This window comes from Dipodomys spectabilis, unplaced genomic scaffold, assembly GCF_019054845.1.
Source record: "Dipodomys spectabilis isolate Male_0828 unplaced genomic scaffold, ASM1905484v1 ptg000102l, whole genome shotgun sequence".
NCBI classification, from domain to species: Eukaryota; Metazoa; Chordata; class Mammalia; order Rodentia; family Heteromyidae; genus Dipodomys; species Dipodomys spectabilis.
The window spans coordinates 2,922,986-2,948,892 of NW_024870779.1; the positions used below are offsets into that span (position 1 = coordinate 2,922,986).

The 25,907-nt window shown below is 36.8% G+C and overlaps 1 protein-coding gene across 4 annotated transcripts in view; it reads right to left on the minus strand.

Moving 5' to 3' along the window:
- Senp6 (SUMO specific peptidase 6) overlaps positions 1-25,907 on the minus strand; it is a 99,286-nt gene that overhangs the window by 6,715 nt on the left and 66,664 nt on the right. For 3 of the 4 annotated variants that reach the window (XM_042687073.1, XM_042687072.1, XM_042687074.1), the window contains 10 exons: positions 19,417-19,587; positions 15,621-15,654; positions 15,116-15,310; positions 14,098-14,324; positions 12,225-12,334; positions 12,005-12,121; positions 8,977-9,096; positions 7,011-7,103; positions 3,958-4,388; positions 448-551 (listed from right to left, as the gene is read on the minus strand). In XM_042687073.1, the coding sequence (XP_042543007.1) occupies positions 448-551; positions 3,958-4,388; positions 7,011-7,103; positions 8,977-9,096; positions 12,005-12,121; positions 12,225-12,334; positions 14,098-14,324; positions 15,116-15,310; positions 15,621-15,654; positions 19,417-19,587 (1,602 nt within the window). Of the gene's footprint in view, positions 1-447; positions 552-3,957; positions 4,389-7,010; positions 7,104-8,976; positions 9,097-12,000; positions 12,122-12,224; positions 12,335-14,097; positions 14,325-15,115; positions 15,311-15,620; positions 15,655-19,416; positions 19,588-25,907 lie in introns of those variants that run through there. The other variant, XM_042687075.1, reaches the window with a different exon arrangement.

Here is a 25,907-nt window from a genome sequence, read left to right on the forward strand (position 1 = left end):
GAAAACATTCTGAGGCAATATTAAGAGTTCAGCCCATTCATAATAGCAAACCAAACAAAAACTGCAAGGTATTAATATGAATACATTAATCCTGGGGATTTCCAACTTGAAAACCAGACATGTTTTGAGATATGATCCACATCTAGGAAGTATGATGAGTTATTGTCAAAGGTGTAGCTTCTTAGATTCTAAAGAAAAACTTAGATAAAACATTGGAGGCTGGGAATGTGGCTTAGTGGTAGAGTGCTTGCATGAATGAAGCCCTGGCCTCGATTCTTCAGTATCAAATAAACAGAAAATGCCGTAAGTGGAGCTGTAGCTCAAGTGATAAAAGTGCGCAAAAGAAGGTCAGGGACAGTGCCCAGGCCCTGAGTTCAAGCCCCAGGACTGGAACAAACACAACAAAACAAAACACGCATTGGAACTTTTGCAAGTATCAGGCTTTACCTGGTTGTCCTGATCCTCTGAGAAGTCAATGAGTCCCTCTTCGAGCATTTTAGCTCCTTCAGCTGATTGGTCACCATAGTTTAGCCTGATTTTGCTTAAGCCATCTAGAATAATAAGAAATATCCTAAAATAAAAAGGCTATCCCTATATAATTTAAAGGAATCCTATGCTAGTAATGAATTGATTACTGCAGAGTAGATAAATTTGCTTTAGCATGTAATATCCCAGGTAAAAAGTAAGTTTCAATAAAAACCTGTTAATTATAGAAAAACATGTTAATTATAGAAATGTTTCTACTACTTAGGGTCTGAGATTCATTAAAATTTAAAAGTTCTCAGATTCATGATTACATTTAAATATACTTATAGATTATGCTTAAATACATATGTATATACATGTACATATTGAGTGTACTAGATATACCAGACACCTTTTTTTTTTGCCCAACATTGTCACTTTATACTTAAACTATAGCTCTATTTAAGACTTTATGGTGGTTAGAGATAAGCGTCTCATGGACCTTCCTGCTTGAGCTGGCTTTGAATTGCAATCCTTAGATCTTAGCCTCCTGAGTAGCTAGGATTACAAGTAGAGCCACTGGTACCCAGCTCAGATATAATGGGAGCTATTGTAGTCTGAAAAATAATACAAATGCCCAAATAACAGGAACAGCAAACTGTAGAACACAAAATAACACAGTATATTAAAATTAAAATTGTGAAATAAAGAAAATTATCCACTAAAGATTGAAAGATCACAAAAAGTAAACACAGTTGCTTTGGGGAAAATATAGGTGTTGGTAGCAGAAAATGAACGCTTCATGGGAAAAAAAGGTTGAAATGGATACTTTTTTTGGTCATGGGGCTTGAACTCTGGGCCTGGGAGCTATCCCTGAGCTCTTCAGCTCAAGGCAAGTGCTCTACCTCTTGAGCCACAGCGCCACTTCCAGTTTTCTAGTGGTTTATTGGGGATAAGAGTCTCATGGACTTTTCTGCCCAGGCTGGCTTTGAACAGTGATCCTCAGATCTCAGCTTCCTGAGGATTACAGGCATGAGCCACCCGCGCTCGGCTGAAATGGATACTTTTAAAGGTCCATTCTAAGAATCTAAGTTGTTAAAAGTCATTCTTTTGCTGAAAGAATCTTAGGAAATGAAACTCTAAAAAGAAGATTTACAAGGGAATTGAGTCAGCATCGTCAATATTAAAGTTAAGACCTGTTTAAAAATATATGCCATTTCAAAAATTTAAAAGCATGAATTTACCTTTGTAGGCTTTTAAGTTATTTTTAAATGGTTAAAAAGCAAGACCCTGCCTATAAAATAACCTAAAGCAAATAAGGGCTTAGCAGGCACTGGTGGCATCCAGCTGTGGCTCAAGTGGTAGAGTGCTTGCCTTGAAGAGCTGAGGGACAGCACCCATGTCCAGAGTTCAAGTCCCATGACCAAGACACACACACACACACACACACACACACACACACACACACACACACACACACACACACACAATGTAATCTCTAAAGTAAGATAATTCTCACTTAGTATGTTATCTGATACTAAGGGGTTAATACTAGTGACTATTTGAGAGATGAAATTATGTTAAAACTGTGTAAAATACATTTATAGGCTGTCAGCTTTAATAAAGGGACCTATGGTTAATTGCAGAGTTATTAATGAAATGACAGCATGTTTACAGATTTTTCTTATTCCTTCAATATGCCACCACTGTGTGCACAGCACACACTGCCTCAACACCCCTCAGATGTGGCGTGGGAGGCTCAGCTGACCTATACGCTTACTCCCTGAGCTTTTGGTCATGTGAGCTCTTGGGAAGCATAAAGTTTTGCTCAAGTTTTCCACTAATGAAAAACAAAGAAAAACACTTTAGAGAATTGCTTTTCAAACTGAGGGACATTATCAACACTGGATTAAATCATTAAGAAAAACATAGAATATTAAGTGTTACCACACACTAAAGTGATAAATTAATGTTTTGTCAAACATTTTGTCAATTTATGTATTTAAATTCATACTAAAAGCTAAACAAATATAACTGTACAGGCCATAACCAAAAGACAAATACTGTAAATAGGACAGGGATATTAATTACACAATTCACATTCAACATGTTTTTACTTCAATATTTACTGGAAATTCTGAGACTATTTCCTCAGGAATAACTAGCTATTTAATCAACCAAAACATTAACCTGTAGGATAGGGCACTAAGAATCTCCAAGTTTTGTCCCATTGCTTTAAATCCCACATTTCAATTTTTAATTCATTTCTTATTTGAAGTCACCTTAGACCATTTAAGATTACTGCCCAAAGGAACATTTTTTGTACTGGTGATTCTGGTTTTATTTTATTTTGGTCCAAGTCCTGGGGCTTGACCTCATGGGTGAGGCACTGGCTCCCAGAGCTTCTTTTGCTCAAGCCACACCTCTACACCTCCACACCTCAGCTTTTTTGGTAGTCTATTGGAAATAGTCTCAAGTACTTTCTTGCCTGGTCTGCCTTCAAACCATGATCCTCAGAAATCACTCAGCCTAGTGAGTAGCTTGGATGCCAAATATGAGCAATGGACTCCCAGCTAATGTTTTGATACGTCTCTACATTGTGTAATGCCCCTATCAGGGTATAAAGACTACTTGTGGATTGAATATACAACCGACTACATAGCAAAGAATCTGAATAAAATGTAAGGTTTTTATAATGGACTAAAAATATGAAACTTATTCAAGGAAATGAAAACCAACTTACTAGGAGACGGGAAAGAAGAAAAGGCAAAAGCTGTCAGCTTCCTACTGGAACACAATACAGGAATGTGCGGAGTGAGGAACTGAGCTTTAACTGATCCAATAATGTTTTCATTGTCAACTTGAATTCAATTTAACTTAAACAGCAAAGACTATGCAACTAATTTATCCTGAATTTGTGAATTATCACATATTTCATGCATCATCAGAGAATAACTTTATACAACATTTTTAGTGCATCTGTGTTTTGATTTTGTGTATATATCTGACCTATGAGATCAGGTATAGACTTTTTTACACCTGAATGTTGATATTCAAAAAGGTCCAGATTTGGAAGTGGTGCTGTGTCTCAAGTGGTAGAGTGCTAGCCATGAGCTGAAGAGCTAAGGGACAGTGCCCAGGCCCAGAGTTCAAGCCCCACAATTGCCAAAAAAAAAAAAAAAGTCCAGATTTTAGAGCATTTCAAATTTCAGACTAGGGATGCTCAGCCTTTACTATAGTTTCAAAGCCGTTGTCTAAGGAATGAGGAAAGAACGTAACTGCAAAAGGGACACCAGACATCTTTGTAGTGATAAAAAGCTTAGTCTTCCTTATGGCAGTGATTATATGACTATATACAATTACAAAATGCAACCACATAAAATGAGAAAAGTCATTTTATGTAAATTCTACCTGAAAATGCCTGACAAAAAGAAAACTGATAATCCTTTTAGAAGTCCTATCTGAATTATTTCAAAACTTGAAGGTACATACCTGGATGATGCACTGAACTTAAACATTCATCCTGTAGGCCATTCTCACTTTTAGACCTATCAACCACCTTCTGGCTTGCAGCTTCTCCTTTATTTGTGTCTTCATTTTCACTTGTAGTATGATTTTTCTTTTTCACAGTACATTTCACACTGCCTATGTTTCTTCGATAACACAGGTCACTTTCTCCCTGACCAGCACTTGAATCCGTTACAGCTAGGCAATGCTTTTTGTTTAGCATCTTCTTAATTACAGGCTTGGCAGGAGAGTTTTGTGAACCACTGTCCATTTCACTGGTCAAAGGAGAAGAAAGACAACTGTCCTCCACAGCTGAACTTTTCTGCATGGTTCCATTTTCATGGTAATGAGGATTAGGTTCATATTTTGGTTTTTCCAAACCAGGGAAACAAACAACAGCCAAAAACCAGTGTGCACTGTAAAAAAAAATAAAGAAACGATTAAATCTATTACTAGAAAAATACTTGGCAATTAATATCTATTAAAATATTTTCACTGGCTTTGTCAACAAATTACCAATGCTGATGTTTTTCAAACAATTATTTATAGTTGCTTATAACTGTTTTCACTTGGGGCTGGGAAGGTGGCTCAGTGGTAGAGTGCTTGCCTTGCATACCTGAGGCCCTGGGTTCAATTCCTCAGCACCACATAAGCAAAAAGAAAAAAGCTGGAAGTGGCGCTGTGGCTTAAATGGTAGAGTGCTAGCCTTGAGCTGAAGAGCTGAGGGACAGCGCCCAGGCCCAGAGTTCAGGCCCCACGACCAGACCTCCCCCCCCAAAAAAAACCCAAAACTGTTTTCACTTGTTTATATGACTAAGAATTTATATTACAAAAATTTAGTGTAAGCTGGTCGCTGGTGGCTCACTCCTGTAATCCTAGCTACTGAGGTGGCTGCAACTGAAGATCATGGTTCAAAGTCAGCTCGGGCAATGAACTCCCAATACTCTTACCTCCAATTAATCACCAAAGGGTCAAAAAAGGAGCTATGGCTCAAGTGGTAGAGCACTAGCCTTTAGCAAAACAAAGATCAGGGACAGCACCCAGGCCCTGAGTTCAAGTGCCAGGACTGGCACCAAAAAGAGAAAAAAAAATTGGACTAGCAGATTTTGTAATATTTCTTAATTATTACAATATGGATAAACTACAGATTTTGTTTCATCTAAAAATTAGGAAAAACCCTTTTCTTTTTGTCTGTCTAAAAGGACAAAGCTGAGTCAAATGATCACTTCTAATTTAAAAAAAACCCAGTTTTGCTTTTCTGAAGCATTTACTGCAATTATTTCTAACAAATACTTTATGACCTTAACTTTAAATAAATTACCATCACCTGGAAAATGACAGCATATAAAAGCCCAATTAACATAATTATTAGATATCAGTATTTATGGTGTTACTTTTTTTAAAATTTGTTGGCTATTTTTTCATCTATAATGGCGTAGTCCTCTTGCAGAAAATTGTGCTGACCTTTATGTTTGTTCACAGTCTTACATAGATGGCTAGAAGCACTGGCATTAGCTTCCATCAACACAGTTCCTACGAGGACTGTACTTCTATCCCTAAATTAATTTTCATTTCTATAAGAAATTTCTGAAATCCATTTCTTACCATAGCTTTCCTCTCTTTCATCTTATACATAGGTCTCACGTTACTGTATATGATAAAATTTCAAGAAATCTTATATTTAGGAGAATAAAGAAATTAAATTTTATTATGACACTATGATTTTAAAATATACATAGAATTGAAAAATTTGTGCTTCACAGTTATCTATAACCAATGTTACCTATAACCTTAGCCCAATCAAAACTGGGCTAAGTACAGAGCACATGTCTCATAATTAATAATTTTTTCTTGTGGGAAGAGGTAAAAGATTTAGTTTGGGCATACTGAAAGGGAATGAATGTGTTTTCACAGTGAGAAGGATGTAAAGACAGAGTGAAGAAGCACAGCCAGAAGTTAGCCTTGCGCCACTAGGTTTATTAACAAGCACGAACAATCACAAAAACCAATTGCAAAGCTATAATCATAATAAAAAGATGCAACCATAATAAAAACCGAGACAATGGCCATTTCACAATTTGTGTAGAGGTCAACACTGTGTCACAAAACACCAATAATCTCCCTCTTTTGTTAAATATGAATATTCTTGTTTGGTCATGGGCTTGAACTTGGAGCCTGGGTGCTGACCCTGAGCTCTTTTACTCAAGGCTAGCACTCTACCACTTTGAACTACAGTGCCACTTCCCATTTTTCTGGTGGTTAGGTGGAGATAAGTCTCAAGGACTTTCCTGCCTGGACTGGCTTTGAACCGAGATCCCCAGATCTCAACCTCCTGAGTAGCTGGCATGAGCCCCTGGCACCCAGTGAATGTTTCTTCTTTATCCACACATACTACCACTACTCAAGACTCTGCACAAATCACCAAACGGGAACCTAAGTTTTCTTTCTTAAGTTCCTTTAAATAACCCTTTACTGAGAAATTTGAGTCGTCCAGGGTGCATGCTAACCCTGCTGAAAAGATAAACCCAATTTTCCAACTACAAGTTTAGTTCCTCATGCTGTCTGGCTGGAGGACATAGAAAAACAAACCAAGAAAACCCTTGAGTCCTAACTGCTTAGTAATTCTATATTGTGTATTACTGCCTCTGTAGTCAGCAGAGGAGGAGTAGCCTGTAGTCATCAGAATACAAAGAATTTAAGCATCTCTGTTTACTTAGAAAACTCCTTCTAGTTCTCAATGTTTCTTCTTTGCACAAACAGGTTCTATTAACAATGCATAAAGTAAAATATCTGTAGATATTTTCTAGACCACAAACACTATTAACTCTTAAAATAACTGTATTCCACATTGACCATCATGACAACTTAGAATAAGGTACATGATGTCGTCTATTCTTTGCCAGATTTAGTGTTTTAAATTACATTACTTTCACAAGATAATACACATAATACATAAATAGTTTTAAAAACAAGTTCTTCACCTTATTAAACATATTTTCAAAACACTACTATTACTTTTACACAAAATTCTTACTCACGCTTCATTAAGGGGTACAAAAATAAAATCCTTCTCAAAAATATCTACATGCCGAGTCCATGTTTTCACTCTCCCATGTCGTTTTTGTTGTATTCTATAACAAAGAGATAAACTGTAAGCTTTGGAGATAATCTTAATGTGTCCGTATTGATTTATAAATTATGAAAACTCAGCAGTAACAGCTGAGTTACATGAGATGGTTTAAGAGGCTGGGAAAAGCAGATCATTTAATGTAAAACTATAAGGAATTGCCCACTACTGAATCTGGAAGCATTTAAAAGTAGCTCTCCTTCTGTTTCTGTAGGTAAAGCAACACAAATTTATTGTCTTGTAATCCTATTTAAGTCCAGAGCCAAGTGATTCTTGGCCTAAACTTCTCTCCATAATATTTAATTCCCACAGATTTGAGAGACAGTGGAACATGAATTATGATAAGTGAGGAGAAAAGAAAAGTAAGCACAAGCTGATAGCAGATAAAGCAGGATAGATTGTGAACACTGGTCAAAATCATTAACTACCATCAACAAGAAGACACAAGATTAGGAACTTCTGAAACAGAAAATATTGTTTATATTCATACCATAGATAAATTCAAGACAACAGCAACTATAAGAAAATGTACCGATCTTGTATGCACAATTAACAGCAAGGATCAGAGCAGGAAGCCGTCACTATATGGGCAGGAAGTTAAGTAAAATTACTCAGGTGTGATATTATCTTAACTTGTCTGAGAGTAACTATCCAAAAAGCTCACTAAAAGTAGATTCTTGCCAGGTGCTGGTGGCTCACAGCTGTAATCCTAGTTTCTCAGTAGGCCAAGATATGAGGATTGTGGTTTGCAGCCAGCCTGTGCAGAAAAGTCTAAGAGACTCTTATCTCCAATAAACTACTCAGAAAAGGCCTGAAGTGGTGCTGTGGATCAAGCTGGTAGAGTGCTAGCCTTGAGAAAAGAAGCTCAAGAATAGAGCTCAGGGCCCTAAGACCAGGAAAAAAAAAGAAAAAAAAAAAAGCTTATTCTTACAATTCCTCTTAGATGAAAAAGCAAGAGTGTGGGGCTGGGAAGGTGGCTCAGTGGTAGAGCGCTTGCCTTGCATGCATGAGGCCCTGGGTTCGATTCTCCAGCACCACATAAACAAAAAGAAAAAAGCCAGAAGTGGTGCTGTGGCTCAAGTGGTAGAGTGCTAGCCTTGAGCTGAAGAGCTGAGGGACAGCGCCCAGGCCCAGAGTTCAGGCCCGACGACTGGACCCCACCCCCCCAAAAAAAGAAAGAAAGAAAAGAAAGAAAAGGCTAGAATGAAACAGAACCAGTCTGCATTTTATAAGCATCTAAGAAATATTGGAAACACTGCTCTAGATCTCAAATATACAGGAGATTTCAAAACTATGAATTGCATTAAATTTACAAACTAGTAATAAAATAATGTTGTCTCAAGAGAAAGTGGTGAAAAACAAAAAACATATAAACAAAAAAGCTATACCTTAAAGCTAGAACAAGATGACCTTAAGTCAGCTGAAGATGAACCTGTAAAGAACAGAAATGAACCCTCCTGGCTGCATTTAATTAAAATAGTAAGCAAGTGAATTACAAAGGTTACTACTTTGTATTTCAAATACCACTGCAATCTATAAATTCAACTGAGGACAGAAAATATCTGGGAGGAAAAACTGCACTTGTACTGACCATGTAGATCACAATGCCTGGTGAAGAACACAGAACAAATACTTGATATGACAGTTACACTGTTCAATAGGTAATCTGGAAATAAGAGTATATGGAGGACATATAAGCAAAATATTCCAACATTTTATATATAGGACTTCTCAAAGGTGAGGGGAATCTAGGACCAATTCTTCTTAGAAGGATAACTATAAAGTATACTTAAGTATAATTAGTTATTAAGTAGGTAAGTATAAATATTCAATTCAAGTGACTTATGTTTGTTAAGTATTTTCAGAGTTTGACTTACGACAGATTACTTGTTTCATGATTTCTCCTCTCTCTCTGATTAAGGCGTTTGTAGAAAAAAGAACTGAATATATGAATTCGGTCAGCTTCTTCTTTCTTCAGTTTTTCAAGCACCAAGTATCTATTTTAAGCAAAAATAATTTCAGTATGATAGATGTAACAATTATTTTTGTTATTTTTTAATTTTTGTGGTGCTCAAGTCAAACTCAAGGTCTTGGGAATGTTAACTGCCACATACATAATGTACTATTGAGCTACATCACTATATCCTCAGCCAAAAGCTCAGGTAAAGTTTAATTAAGCAGTGAACAAATATTTATTTGGCTATAAGCAATCGTACCTATCCTTTAAAGATGAAATAAGTCATTAGTTAAGTTTGCCTCATATTCTAGATGTGATAATCACCAGATTAGTTTCAGGTAATGATAAACTTGAGGCGTGGGCTCTGTCCCTGAGCTTTTTTTGCTCAAGGTGAGTGCTGTATCACTTTGAGACCCTTTGGTTTTCTGGTAGTTCATTGGAGATAAGAGTCTCAGGGACTTTCCTGCCCGGGATGGCTTGGAACCTCAATCCTCACTCAACCTCCTCAGTTGCTGGGATTACAGGTATGAGATACCAGTGCCCAGAAGATCTCATGACTTAAAACAAGAACATACTCCAAGTCAGAGAAGTAACTATGTATCTACATAAAAATCTTCAGGGTTAAAAAAAAAATTTAAGGAATGCTCATAGCATTATAATTAAAAATAATCAACCATAAATGATAGACATGCTCATTAGTAGTTGGAAAAATAAAATGTACAATGGGTTATTATATATCAACAAAGAGAAATCAAGTGTTAATATATACAATAACACAGAAGAATCCCGAAAACATTATGCTAAATGAAAGAAGCCAGCCCCAAATAACACCATTTTTATAAGTCATCCAGAAAGTGCAAATCCATAGAGACCGTCTGGTGGTTACCTAGGAGTAAGGTTGGTAAGAAATATAGAATGAGGGCTATTACCCACCAGAGTAATGAAAATTTTCTAATATTAATTGCAATGACAGTTATACAATTTCTGAATGTATTAGAAGCTCACTAAACTGTTGACTTTAAGTTGGGGATTCTATCTTAAGCTACTGTCTGTGTATGATTTATTTCACTTTAAACAATTCCTTGAATTATATATATCCTATCCATGGATCTATTTCTATATCAAAACAAACAGCAATGGCCTTTACTTTGCAAAGGTAAATTATAATAAACTTAATTGTCTGTTATAAAGTTTCTTATAGAAGGCATACAAACAAGCTTATGACCAACTTCATTCTATCACAAGGATATTCTAAAAGTCGAATGAAAAACAAAAATGCTTTTGTTTGGCCACCTTCAGAGCGTATTCTTTTCTCTTTTTTTTTTTTTTGTCGGTTGTGGGGCTTGACCTCTGGGCCTCGGTGCTGTCCCTCAACTCTTCAGCTCAAGGTGAGTGCTCTACCACTTGAGCCACAGCACAACTTCCGGTTTTCTGATTGGTTTACTGAAGATAAGATTCTCCCGGACTTTCCTTGCTTGGGTTGATTTTGAACCACGATCCTCAAATCTCAGCCTGCCCAGAAGCTAGGATTATAGATGTAAACCACTAGCGCCCGGCTCAGAGCATATTCTTTCTTGAGACCTGTTACTTCTTTTTAGCCAAGACTAGGACTTACACTCGGTATTTGACATTCTTGTTCATTGGGTGACACTCCAAGCCAAGACTCCAACCCTGAGACCTGTTACTTAAAACATTTGCTAATACCAAAGCTCAGTTTATAATGAAAACTATGTTACTTGAAATACCACTTGCATTAAGCCAACTCAGATTCCTACAAAAGGCATCAGCTCACTGGATGATGTGAATGAATTGTTGATTTCTTCAAAAATGTAACTAACATAAGGGGAACCACACTGGCTAGAACTATAACATTTTCTTTTAAGAACAGAATTGAAACCGGACATAATGGCTCCTGCCTGTAATCCTACCTAATTAGAAGGCTGAGATCTAGAAGAACATGATTAGAGGTCAATCCTCAAAGTAGATCCACCTTACTGTAAAATGTGATAGTATTTCTTTCTCTCTGTAAGAATATTCCATTATATGTATGTACCATATTTTGTTTATTCATTATCTATCGATGAATAATAGAGTGGTTTCCATTTCAAAGTCTTTTGAATAGTTACCTACAGTAAGGTTGCTGGATCTTGGGGCAGTTCTGCTTTTGCACTTAGTGCTTTCTTTGTCCCAACATCTTTTTGCCAGAAAACTAAGAGTTCCCTGATCGTCTATACTCCTTAATATCTATTTAATCAAATAGAGTCCTCTTGGCTCTATTTCTAATTCATGCTCTTGCAAGATCTCTCAGTGTTACTTCTTAACTCCAAATGAAGCATCTTAACAAACCTTTTTACATCATCTCTCTTCTAGACTTCCATAATGCACATGCCTATCAAGGTGGCCTTAAGAAAAATTAGCCATGATAGCATTTCTCTTTACAACTTTTTTCACACCAAATAGTTGTGTAAAATCATTAGTAGGCTCTAAAGTCAACTGAATGGGTGTCAACTGCCAGAATAAAAATGTTTTGCTTTGACAGACACTGAAGTGAAATAGAAAACATTAGCACTAGGCATATTGATGGTAAGTCCACTTTTGTTTCATACACATGCGCATTGTATATTGCAAACCAGTAAGCACACAATAAGCCTTAATTTAGGGAGATTCTGTATATATGCTGGAAATTTTCTCTACCACTTATCAGGTATTATTTCATTTAATCCTCAAAGCCACTTTAGAAATTATTCTCATTTAAAAAAATGTGAAAACAGAATATGGAGCACTTGCCTTCCATACATAAGACTCTGGGTTCAATACAGAAACACAGAAGAGATAGACTAAACATGGTCAAAAAAGCAATAAAGGGAACTAAATGAAGCACTTTTGATTTTAGAATAAAAATAGATATAAAATAACAATGTTAAAAAGTTGTAAAATATTAAACTTACTTCAAATAAAAGTCTATAATAACATCATTTAAAAATTCTCCTTCACTTAGACAGTGCAGGTCTTCATTAGTAACAGAGATGCCCCCCTTAGCTGGAGGTGGTGGGTATACTATCAATCTGTAGTAAAATAAAATAAAAGCAAGCTTTAGGTATATATAACTGAAATGTAAGGAAACAGAAAAGAAATCTAAAGCACTGCAAATGAAGAAGAGTTTCTCACTTTTCTATAGGTCCAATGAAGATGGTATGGTTCTCTCCAGTTTCATCCTCATCATCAAAAAACTGAAATTCCTGCTTATTTCTAGCTTGCACTTTAGATTCAAAGGACACCTAAGTAAAGGAAGTTAAATAATCATTCACAAAGTTATATCAGGAAATTTTTCTATAAAAATAGCAAGCACAACTCAGAAAACTTTTCAAGTAAGAGATTAAAAATATAAATCTTGAAAAGTATGCAAGATGCTGAACAGTTAAAGCAAGAAAAAGGCAGGACTTGGAGGTACCTTCTATTTACACTGCAGCTTCTAGACAATGATAGTCCCCCAATGTATGTAAGTAATGGTTTTCCAGTGCTTTATCCTTGCAACATAGAATTAATTACATGGTTGCCTAAGTTCAATGACGAGCAACCTGTGGGATGTGGGGCAGAGGCTCAGGAGCACAGTGCCATGAGATGCAGCCCTCCACAGAGCTAAATGAAGCATGGGGTCCTAGAGGGAAGAGATTTCCATTGAAATTTGAGTTCATTCCAGTTGTCTTATGGCTTGTACAGCTCTTTCCTTCCACAGCAGAGACAACTTTGAAAAGGATGTCTGAAAAACTTGTGTGAGGCCTTGTTCAACTATTAAGACTGTGCCTTAGGGCTGGAGGTGTAACTAACTGCAACAGCATTTGCTTATCATCCTTGAGGACCTGGGTTTGAATCACAGAAGTGTAAAAAAAAAAAGTTGGCCAGGTGTTGGTGGCTCACGCCTATAATCCTAGCTACTCAGGAGGCTGATCTGAGGATCCAAGTTCAAAACCAGCCCAGGTAAGGAAAGTCTATGAGACTCTTATCTCCAATTAACCACCAAAAATCTGGAAGTGGCACTGTGGCTCAAGTGGTAGAGTGCTCACCTTGAGCTGAAGAGCTGAGGGACAGCGCCCAGGCTGAGTTTAAGCCCCACAATCAAAAAAAAAGTTTCAGCTGGGTGTGATGATGCCAGTTAGAACTACAAAAACAAAGAACTATCTTGGAAAAAACAACAAAATATTGTGCTTCAGATTGTCATATTTCCAAGTATATAGGCCCAGGCTGAGAGAATTATTCCTGACAAATTCAATCAGCAATACTGTAACACTGTAACTGTAGAAGTGTTATATTAGTACAGTGATACCATACTTGTTTCATTCATTTCACTTCAGCATTATCTAACTGACTCATGTCAGTTCTGTATAATCTGAGATACACTTTTGACCATTAAGGTCAGATAGTATACATTCCTTACTTCCCCAGTTTTCAACTATGTATGTAAAGGTAACATATAAATGTATGATACTGCAGACAAGAGACCAAAACTCCTTCAAACCTAAGACACGAGGTAACAATCTATTTGAATGTAGTATTGTGCATACATGTATAGCAGAGGAAACCAGATGGAACAGAAGCAAAAGTGCTGAAAGGAACATAAAGCGATTCTGAGATCTATATTAAGTACCATGATATTAAAAAAAAAAACCTTATCCATTATTAATGCTTTGATGTAAGATTACATCATAAGCAAAAATTCCAAACAGAATTTAAAAATCCAAAAGCATACTAACTGGAGGCATGGCTCAAGAGACAGAGCACCTGCCATGAGTGAGAACTCAAGGCCCTATGGTCAAGCTCTGGCACCCGCACAGACATTAAACAAAACAAACACAGAAGTGTACAGTATTATAATAAAACATTTTCTTAAATTACCCATTTATTGGAGCTGGGGTTGTGATTCAGTGGGAGGGTGCTTTCAGAGCATTTGTGAGGCTCTGGGTTTGGATCAAACCAGTACCACAAAACCAAATAAATAAGATTAACCATTTAAAATTATTTTAAAAAACTTAAATATAATTACAGTTTTAACTTTGTTTTCTTTTTGTGTACAACTTCCTTTGATACTTTCTTCATAGCTTCTTGTACAGGCAACAAGTCTGCTATTGGCTTCTTCAAAAGGAATTTTTGCAAAAAAATTGGAAACATTATTCTTCAAACCAATGTCAGTAATGATACTTTCAAATACCATGTTTGCATGAGGATCAAGAGCATTCTGAAAAATTAAAATTATGTATTGTTCTTCCAAACCTAAAAAAAAAAACAAATACGACTGTAAGGCTAAAGGAACAAGTTAATATATAATTTTAACAAGTTAATAGATAATTCTCTAGAAAATATAAAGGTGAAATTGTCAAGTGCAACACTAGTGACCGCTACCATTCACTCATTATTAAGCTGAAACAGTAAATCCTACTGAAATGTGCTAACAGTTGTGCCTTGTTATTCATGTGGAGGGAAAGAAACTAGACAACAGTCTCTTCATTATATAGGATGAAGACTATGAACTTGTAAACTTTCTACCTCAAGGATTTTCAGATATATATGGTAAATATAAACTTAACATTGATATCAAGTCATATTCACTTTACTTGGATTAGGGAGTATTACAGATGCAGATGATCTGGATTTTAGCCCACTTTGAAAAGGTTTCAAATGGACAAGTTTATCTTCAGCCTTTTTTTTTTTTTTTGGGGGGGGTCTGTTGTGGGGCCTGAACTCTAGGCTTGGGCACTGTCCCTCAGCTCTTCAGCTCAAGGCTAGCGCTCTACCACTTGAGTCACAGTGCCACCTCCGGCTTTTTTCTTTTTGCTTATGTGGTGCTGAGGAATCGAACCCAGGGCCTCATGCATGCAAGGCTCTACCACTGAGCCACCTTCCCAGCCCCCTTTAGCCTATTTTTGTGGGGCTTTTCCTCATCTGAACAATATTACAATGCCTTCTTTCAAAGTACACACATCTATAGACATCAACTGTCTTGTACTCACTCTTTGCTATTCAGTAGTTTGTGACTCTTGTTAGAAGTTGTTTAACACACTTACTTGTTAGCTTACTGATTCCTTTACAGTCATTCCAAACTTTATCCTCCTTACTCATTTGCAGTTGCATGCTCAACTTGTGATAAACTGCTGGTGTTGCCTGAAGAAACACGACTGGTAATTTCCTAACATTACACCATTCACATTTAGTTAGATCAGAGGTATTTAAAATAATCTCTATAGGATCACTCTCTGGTCCTGGAGGAAAACAAAAGGGAAAGACATCAACTGTTAAGATAGACAAATCATGAACGAAAAGTTTAACATTAAGCATGTATCTAATAATGCTGTCAGTATGTTAAAGAAGATTCTACATTATTTTACAAATAAAAATAGGCTCTAATAAGATTTGTTACAGTATGAAATTGCATCAAGATTTATGTCCCTTGTTAAATATATATTATATGAATGACTATGTTAGTGACAAATAAGATTTAATCTTTTATTCTTATGGAATACTTCAGTATAAATAAAATCCTAAAGAGTAAACAGATGTTAAACAGCTTACCATCTAGATGTATCTTGATAAGATTTAAAGAAAACTAAAAAAGAAAAATAAAATAAATTAGTACTGATCATAAACTTAAGAAGATTTTGCTACACATATCTTAAATGACAAGGGGCAGAAAAGTTGAGCTATTGACTGTTTCAAGTTTAGACAAAATACTTCCCTCGCAAAAAAAAACAAGCAAACAAACAAAAAAAAAAACTTTTAGCAAGTGAAGCTTCACCTTTTTTGTGAGTTCACAAAACTTTCCCTAATTGCTAGTTTAGAGAAGCTGGGGACTAGTGGTTCACAACTGTAATTTTAGTTATTCAGGAGGCTTGAGATAGTGTTTAGAAGCCAGCCAAAGTAGAAAAAAGCCTGCTATATTCCATCTTCAAAATAACCAGCAAAAAGCCTGGCTGAAGTGTGACTTAAATGGTTGAGTTCCACCTGAGCAAGCAAGACAAGAAGTCTCAAGTCCCTGAGTTTACACTATAGTACAGGAAACAACAAGTTTTGGTTTTATGTGTCTTCAATAGAAAAACAAGAAAGGGAATCTATTTTGGCATATGTTATGTGGCTAGTACTAAAACATTATTTCAAAAACAGTATTTGCATTTAAATGAAATTGGTGTTTCTTTCTTTTTTTTTTTTTTTGGTCCGGTCGTGGGGCCTGAACTCTGGGCCTAGGCACTATCCCTCAGCTCAAGGCTAGCGCTCTACCACTTCAGCCACAGCACTACTTCCAGCTTTTTTCTTATGTGGCGCTGAGGAATTGAACCCAGGGCCTCAGGCATGCAAGGCAAGTGCTCTACCACTGAGCTACCTTCCCAGCCCTGAAATTGGCATTTCTATATAGTGCTCTTATCAGAATGAATTTAAGGTTAAATAACCTAATATTAAATAAATATGGAATTTGCTAAAACATCTGCTTCTTAGGTAATTCATGACTTTGCAGATAAATCATTTCACTACAAAATGTAACCTTTAGGAAAGCCCCATGCTATAAAGTTAATACTATACAGCAAGTACTTTACAGCTAATATATTTCACTTACCAAAAGTATACCAGTACATTTTAATACTATGCGAGTATACAATGTTAATTCTACTTCTCCATAGCATTCCAAGCTAACTCATAACTTGATGAAAAAAATATTCATCCAAATTTTAGTATAGTTCATAGTAGATTTTTTTGGTTTTATTTTGTTTTTGGTGCTAGTACTAGGTCTTGAACTCAGGGCCTGGGCACTGCTGTTCCTTAGCTTTTTTTGTTTAAGGCTGGCACTCTACCATTTGAGCTATACTTCCACTTCATTTGATAGCTTTAAGAATAATAATGCAGCTGGGCACTGATGGTTTATACCTGTAATCCTGAGATCTGAGGCTGAGATCTGAGGATCACAGTCTGAAGCCAGCCAGGGCAGGAAAGTCTGTGAGATTCTTATCTTCAATTAACTACCAGAAAATTAGAAGTGGCACTGTGGTTCAAAGTTGTAGAGCCAAAGAGTTCAGGGACAGCGCCCAGGCTCTGAGGTCAAGCTCCATGACCAACAAAAAAACAAAACAACATGCAGCATTTTATTAAGTGTCTAAATAACCTGTAAAACCATAATGATTATATGCTGAGTTTTAACAGTATTAAGAGGGAGTCATAAATCCTATAGGGTATTCCTGGATATTTTTGAGGTATAAAAATAAAAACAGGAGGCTAGGAAGGTGGCTCATGCCCTGCATGTATGAGGCCCTGGGTTTGATTCCTTAGCACCACATAAGCAGAAAAGGCCGGAAGTGGCAATGTGGCTCAAGTGGTAGAGCACTAGCCTTGAGATGAAGAGCTGAGGGACAGTGGCCAGGTCCAGTGTTCAGGTCCGTGACTGACCAAAAAATAAATAAATAAAATAAAAAATTATAAAAACAATGCGGGATGTGACTCAAGTTCCCAGCCTTGCCAAAATAATGACATTTTTGTTAAATAGTAGAAACCAGAGAAGGTAATATGCACTATGAACCCATGTTAACAAAATGTAAGCTTCATATATCACTGAAAAAGACCCAGATTAGAATAATATTGGGTAACGACAGCCATCGTTTGCTTTTAAAATCTCTGCAGTATTTCTGACATTTCCTACTTTTCAAATCATGACAAGCTGGAGCCAGTTACTCATAGTTTTAGTCTAAAAAAACCTTTCACTTTTTTTTTTTGTTGGTCATGGGGTTTGAACCCTGGGCCTGGGTGCTGTCCTTGAGTTCTTCAGCTCAAAGCTAGAGCTCTACCACTTGAGCCACAGTGCCACTTCTGGTTTTCTGGTGGTTAACTGAAGAGTGTTAAGAACTTTCTTGCTTGGTCTGGCTTTGAACCTTGATCCCCCTATCTCAGCCTACTGAGTAGCTAGGATTACAGGCATGAGCCACCAGAACCTGGCCACATTTCATTTTAACCAATAAATACACAATTTTTTTCTTTTGATCATATATCTTGTTGCTACTTTTTTTTTAACCAGAAAATAACAATAATAAAACTACATTTTAAGTTCCCTACTGCGAAACTATGTTTTCTTAAAAGATTTTGTTCATACATAAACAATAAAACACAGGACTTGAAAGAGTTCAACATAGAGATAACAATATAAAGCAAAACTTAAGGAAATTAAGTACAGCACTGTGTTGTATTGTTTTTTTGGGGGGGGGAGAAAAGGGTGTTAAGAAGAATTTATTTTGGGTCTGGGAAGGTGGCTCAGTGGTAAAGTGCTTGCCTTGCATGCATGAGGCTCTGGGTTCAATTTCCTCAGCACCACATAAGCAAAAAGAAAAAAGCCGGAAGTGGCGCTGTGGCTCAAGTGGCAGAGCGCTAACCTTGAGCTGAAGAGCTGAAGGACAGTTTCCAGGCCCAGAGTTCAGGCACCACGACCAAACCGCCCCCGTCCCCCCAAAAGAAGAATTTATTTTGGTGTATAGTTTGAGGGGTTAGTCCATGAAGGAAGGGTTATAATTCACATTACAATGTCTAGAAAGCAGAGGGCTTTACACAAGATTAATTTATGGAAGATTAATTAACCTACCAATGATTAGAACATATTAGAAAGAAGAAATATGATGACAAAGAAGATTACATTAAAGTTTCAAACAAGAAGCAAACACTTGAATGGGACTGGTGACAGCAGAATAACAAGTGGTAGAGACTACAGAAAATCTTGCAGACTAGCTTAACTAGTCTAAATACATAATGCACCTTAGGGGGGAACTTATAAATACAATACAAACGCTAGTCCGGGTAGTGGTGGCTCATACCTGTAATCTGAGATCTGGGGAAACAAAATTTTAACCAGCCCATGCAGATTTAATTTAAGCCAGCCTAAGGCAGGAAAATCTGTGAGGCTCTTATCTCCACTAAACTACCAAAAAAGCTGGAAGTAGAGCTGAGTCTCAAGTGGTAGAATGCTAGCTATAATGCAGTTCACAGCAAACCCAAAGCTTTTGGATTCTTACTTCTCTCACTACAGTTCCTGAATATATTTTTTTTCACACACTAAGCAAACATGAGAACAAATACTAACAATACTAACATATGGCAAGATTTTCTAATTTGTTGAGAATCAAATGTAGCTTCCTATGTAGTAAACTCAACACAAAATTAATGATACATTTTTATCCACAATTTCAACAGTGAGAAGTTCATATAGGCAGCAATATGAAGTCTTATAACAGTTAAGATATTAACTTTAATAAAAATTGTAAATACCTTACAGATTACTCTTGGTGACAGAATTTAAAATCTTATATAATTGATACAGCAAATAGCTTAATAATATACTTACAATTACAGGTTCTATTAGTAGTCTGAAGAGTGTTCCTACTCGTATACTTCGACAGTTTAAAATGACACTTTCAAAGGTGTTTTGGCAGCTTAAAGATACAGGATTGATTAAAGCTTCTTGAGAAATTAATTTTCGACGTTTTAGAGGTGTGCTAACAAGAGAATTGCCAAACTGAAAAGAAAATGTTATAAATTACTATAAAACAAAGCATAAAGTAAGTAATGTGCACAACAACTTAATACAAGAAACTAAATTGGCACGTTAGGTGATGGTACCTCAGACCTATACTGTAGCTGTGACCTTAGGCTACAGATTGGGGCTCAGCCCAGGAAGACAAATCTGAAACACTTTTATCTCCCAATAACCAAAATCCCCACAAAAAAAAACAACAACAAAAAACAACCCCTCCCCCCGAGAACTAGAGGCATGGCTCAAGTAGCAAAAGCTCAAACTCCAGTACTGGCACATTGAAACAGTATAATAATATACATAAAGTTGATTTTCTTTCAGCAATGTTAGATGAAATATAAATTTATGATTTTTATATAAATCAAGATTTACCTATTTTATCTAGCTCTAGCTTAGTAGTAATTCAAATTTAAATAAAGCTAGGAATGGTACTCTGAAAATCATTGCCTGGGTTTAAATCACCAATTAAGCCATCCATTAATGATTTTCTTTCTTTTTCTTCCCCAAAGATTTCTTTCTTTAGATGATGTAACTACATAAATTTCAGTGTTTTGGTGTAGTTGTACTTAGCTAAAGTCACAAACACCTTTGAAACTTCACAATGATAGTCATCATTCTAATCTAGGAACAGCACCCAGGCCAAGGATTCAAGCTCCACAACTGACCAAAAAAAAAAAAAAAAAAGGAACACTGTTCCTGTTTATATACGTTAAATTACTTGGTCAGTTAAATAATTTCATACCTCATATACAAATTACTTACAAAATTACATACCTATAATTTCAAATAAAAACAATTATACTACAGGTTGCACACACTGGGGTGTTTCAGGTTTTTTGTAATACTTGTGTAGATCTTACTGAAAAATCCAAAAATCTGAAATCTAAAACCTCGAGCATGATACGAGAATTTTCAAAAGGTTTGTCAGACTATGGAATTTTTGGGTTCGAAATCTGTAACCAGAAAAACAGGAAAATATGCCCAGAGGGGCACTGAGAAAGCTGGTCAATGGGAACTATTGTCATGGTTAGGAGTTAGGAAAGTTAACTTCATTATCCTTTTTGAGATATTTCTATGATCTATGTCTTAACAAAATACATAAACAGTATGCACAGAAAACCCCCTAAACTCCATTAATAACTACCAGATTAAGAAAATTCAACAAAATTGTAGAATATGAAATAAACATACAAAAACCTGTAATGTTGCTATATACCAGTAGGAAATTGCTTGAAATACAAAATTTAAAACCAAATAAATCAGTAAGTAAGAGATCTCTGTAACAGAAGAGAAAGAACTGGAAGAACGAACACACACACACACACACACACACACACACACACACGGAAAGACCATAGGAAGAATCAATACTGTTACTATCCATACTATCTAATGTGATTTATAGATGTAACATAATCTCTATCAAATACTAATGACATTGTTTTTGGAGTCTGAAGTATGAAAATCCTGAAGGTTTTATAAGAATCACAAAAACCTAACTAGTTAAAAAAAAACCAAAAAACCAAACCTAAACCTAACTAACCAAATTGGTCTTGAATAAAAAGAACAACACAAGGTAGTAAACTGACTCTAAAATATACTAGAAATCTGTAGTAATCAAAATATTTGAGTAAATATACATTTGCAGACCAGTGGAACAGAATGGAAAGACCAGTAGTAACCCATGCTGCACACACAGGCAACTGATTTTGACAGAAATGGTAAGAACACATACTAGAGAAAGGATAACCCTTTCCAATAACTGATGCTGGAGAAACTGGATGCATACACACACAAGAATGAAAAAGCTCTCTCACTACACAGAGAATCCAAAGAAATGAATTAATAGGTAAATAATGAATTCTGAAAGTTTGAAATTAGCAGGAAGAGAGGGAATACTTTAAGACACTTATCAGAAAAGATATTTTCTAAGACCACAAAAGCACAGTAATAAAGGTACAAACCCCTGAGAAGGTGGCTCAGTGGTAGAGCGCATACCTTGCATGCATGAGGCCCTGAGTTTGATTCCCCAGCACCACATAAGCAAAAAGAAAAAAAGCCGGAAGTGGTGCTGTGGCTCAAGTGGTAGAGCGCTAGCCTTGAGCTGAAGAGCTGAGGGACAGCACCCAGGCCCAGAGTTCAGGCCCCACGACTGGACCCTCCTCCTCCCCCAAAAAAAGGCACAAACAGAGAAATGGGACCATATCAAATGAAAATACTACTGCATAACAAAGAAAATTATTAACAAAGGAAAGAGAAAATATTTTCAAACTATGTATCACAACAAGGGTTCAATATCTGGAATACATAAAGAAAAATGCAAATAACCCAATTTAAAAACTGGGCAATATATTTAAGAGACACTTCTCAAAAGATGACATGCAAATGCCCAAAAGGTACATAGAAAAAATAATGTACAACCTTCTTAATCATCAAGAAAATCCAAATCAAAACCAGAGGAGGTATTACCTCACTCTAGTAAGGATGGCTGCTACCAGAAAGATGTAAATATAACAAATACTGATAAGAATGTAGAAAAAGAGAAATACTAATATACACTGTTGGTGAGAACATAAATTACTACAACTATTACAGAAACAGCATTGACTTTATAGTAGAGTTTGAAATTTGGTACTGATATTCCTCCAGCAGCGTTCTTTCCATTGAGGAGCGTTTTTGCTATTCGGGGTCTTTTATTGTTCCATATGAATTTTTGGATTGCCTCTTCTATTTCCTTGAAGAATGAGGTTGGAATTTTGATAAGTATCGCATTGAATTTGTAGATAGCCTTGGGAAGTATTGCCATTTTCACGATGTTAATCTTTCCAATCCAGGAGCATGGGAGTTTTTCCCATTTTCTAAGTTCTGTTTTGATTTCCTTTTTCAAGTTTTTAAAGTTTTCACATAGAGGTCCTTCACTTCTTTGGTTAAGTTAATTCCTAGGTATTTTATTTTTTGTGGGGCTATTACAAATGGAGTTGCTTTCCTAATTTCAGCCACACTTTTCTCATTGTTGGCATACAGAAAAGCCACTGATTTTTTGGAGGGGGTTAATTTTATACCCTGCTACTTTGCCAAAGTTTTGAATCAGCTTGAGTAATTTGGAAGTGGAGTCTATGGGATTCTTTAAATACAAGATCATGTCATCTGCAAAGAGGGAGAGTTTTATTTCTTCTTTCCCTATTTGGATCCCCTTTATGTTTGCATCTTGCCTTATTGCTGTAGCTAGGCATTCTAATTCTAGATTGAAGAGAAGTGGAGAGAGTGGACATCCTTGTCTTGTTCCTGAGTTAAGAGAAAATGGCTTTAGTTTTTCACCATTAAGTATAATGCTGGCTGTAGGTTTGTCATATACAGCCTTTATTGTATTGAGGAATGTTCCATGGATTCCTAATTTTTCCAAAACCTTCATCATAAAGGGGTGTTGGATCTTGTTGAATGCTTTTTCTGCATCTATTGGGATAACCATGTACTGGCATAAGAACAGACCTCAGGATCAATGGAATAGAATTGAAAACCCAGAAATGAACCTACAGACCTATAGCCATCTAATTTTTGATAAGGGAGCTAAAAAAATAGAATGGAAGAAAGACAGCCTCCTCACTAAATGGTGCTGGCAAAATTGGTTAACTACTTGTAGAAATCTAAAGCTAGATCCTTTTTTTTTTTTTGGGTCTGGTCGTGGGACCTGAACTCTGGGCCTGGGCACTGTCCCTCAGCTCTTCAGCTCAAGGCTAGTGCTCTACCACGTAAGCCACAGTGCCACCTCCGGCTTTTTTCTTTTTGCTTATGTGGTGCTGAGGACTCAAACCCAGGGCCTCAGGCATGGAAGGCAAGCGCTCTACCACTGAGCCACCTTCCCAGCCCCATAAAGCTAGATTCTTATATATCTGCACCAGAATCAACTCCAAATGGATTCTTATATATCTGCACCAGAATCAACTCCAAATGGATCAAAGACCTCAGAGTCAAAGCAGACACTCTGAAAACATTACAGGATGGAATAGGAGAAACCTTAGGTCTCCTTGGCTCACGCCAAAATTTTCTTAATAGAGACCCGGAAACACAACATACCAAAGAAGGTTGGACAAATGGGACTGCATGAAGTTGCAGAGCTTCTGCATGGCAAAGGACATAGCTAGCAAGATCAATAGAAAGCCCACGGATTGGGAGAAGATCTTCACTAGCCATACAATGGACAAGGGTCTCATATCTAAAATATACTTGGAACTCAAAAAATTAAATCCCCAACAACAAATCCTCAAAGAAACAACTGCCCAATAAATAAGTGGGCTAAAGACTTACAGAGAAACTTCTCTGAAGAAGAAAGAAGGATGGCCAATAGACACATGAAGAAATGCTCAACCTCCCTAGCCATAAAAGAAATGCAAATCAAAACAATATTAAGATACCACCTCAGCCCAGTTAGAATGGCAAAAATCAAGAACTCTAACAACAACAGATGCTGGAGGGGATGTGGACAGAAGGGAACCTTACTTCATTGTTGGTGGGAGTGTGAACTTGTTCAACCACTTTGGAAAGTAGTATGGAGGTTCCTCAAAAGACTCCACATAGAGCTCCCCTATGACTCAGCAATCCCACTTTTGGGCATTTACCCAAATGATCACAAACAAGACCACACTAAAGCTACCAGCACAACTATGTTTATTGCAGCATTATTTACCATAGCTAAGAAATGGAACCAACCCAGATGCCCCTCAGTAGATGAATGGATCAAGAAAATGTGGTATATATACACAATGGAATTCTATGCCTCCATCACAAAGAATGACATTGCCCCATTTGTTAGTAAATGGAAAGACTTGGAAAAAATTATATTAAGTGAAGTAAGCCAAGCCCAAAGAAACATAGGTCCCATGGTTTCCCTCATTTGCAATAGTTAGTATATGTATGAGTCAAGCAGAAAAGGTCAGGTAAGGTGATATTAGGAAAATGAACCCTAAGATATGTATTTAAATGTTTTTTTTTTCTTTCATGCATTTGCTTCTAACGCATTTATATGATTATTTCTTTGTTGCTTTGTATGTCCCTCCCCCACAGTATAACCAACCTCTGCTTTCACTGTATTTGATGTTGGTATAATTTGTGGAGGGGAAGGGGAAAAACAAGTGGTTTAAATAAGGATACAGGTGGACCCGTTGCAACAATGAGAAATACAAGTTGGCATGTCGAAAACAAACTTTACAACTTTGGTGGGTGGGGGGAGAGGATTGGGTGGGGAGGGAGGCTTGGAAGGGATGGGAAGGGGAAACAAAGGAGGAGGCTACAATGCTTGATAAGAAATGTACTCATTATCTTGCCCATGTAATTGTAACCCCTATGTACAGTTTTTTCACACACAAAAAAACAGCATTGAAACAATGCTCCTAAAAAATTAAAAACAGCTATCATAAGATCTAGAAATTCTACTATTTAAAAAAAGCCAAAAAATGGGCTGGGAAGGTGGCTCAGTGGTAGAGTGCTTGCCTTGCATGCATGAGGCCCTAGGTTCGATTCCTCAGCACCACATAGCAGAAAGAAAAAAACCGGAAGTGGCGCTGTGGCTCAAGTGGTAGAGCGCTAGCCTTGAGCTGAAGAGCTGAGGGACAGCACCCAGGCCCAGAGTTCAGGCCCCACGAATGGACCAAAAAAAGAACGAAAAAAAATTTGAAAATTGTGAACATAAAGAAATTATGTTTGAGGAAGCAAGGGCATGTTTAATCTGACTTAAACATTATGCTACATGTGTATAAAATAGCATGATACCCTGTAATTGTTTAATGTAACACATAAAAATACAATAAAATAAAACAACATGCTATGATCATATAGCATCTATTATATTAATTGCCTTTTCAAGCATACTAACACTTAGGAAAATTTTTCCATATTGTCTTTTTTTCTTTTCAGGTCCTGGGGCTTAAACTCAGGACCTTGGCACTGTTCCTAAGCCTCTTTATGCTCAAGGTCAGCGATCTACCACTTGAGCCACAGTGCTACTTCCAGCTTTTACTGAGTAGTTTATTGGAGACAAAGAGTCTCATGGACTTTCCTGCCTCTGCTGACATCTGAGGATAGCGGATCAAAGCAAGCCTGGGCAGGAAAACATGTGAGACTCATCGCCAATTAACCACCAGAAAACCAAAAGTGGCTCTATTAGCTCAAGAGCTGAGGGACAGCCGGGCACTGGTGGCTCACGCCTGTAATCCTAGCTACTCAGGAGGCTGAGATCTGAGGGTCGCGGTTCAAAGCCAGCCCGGGCAGGAAAGACCGTGAGACTCCTATCTCCAATAAACCACCAG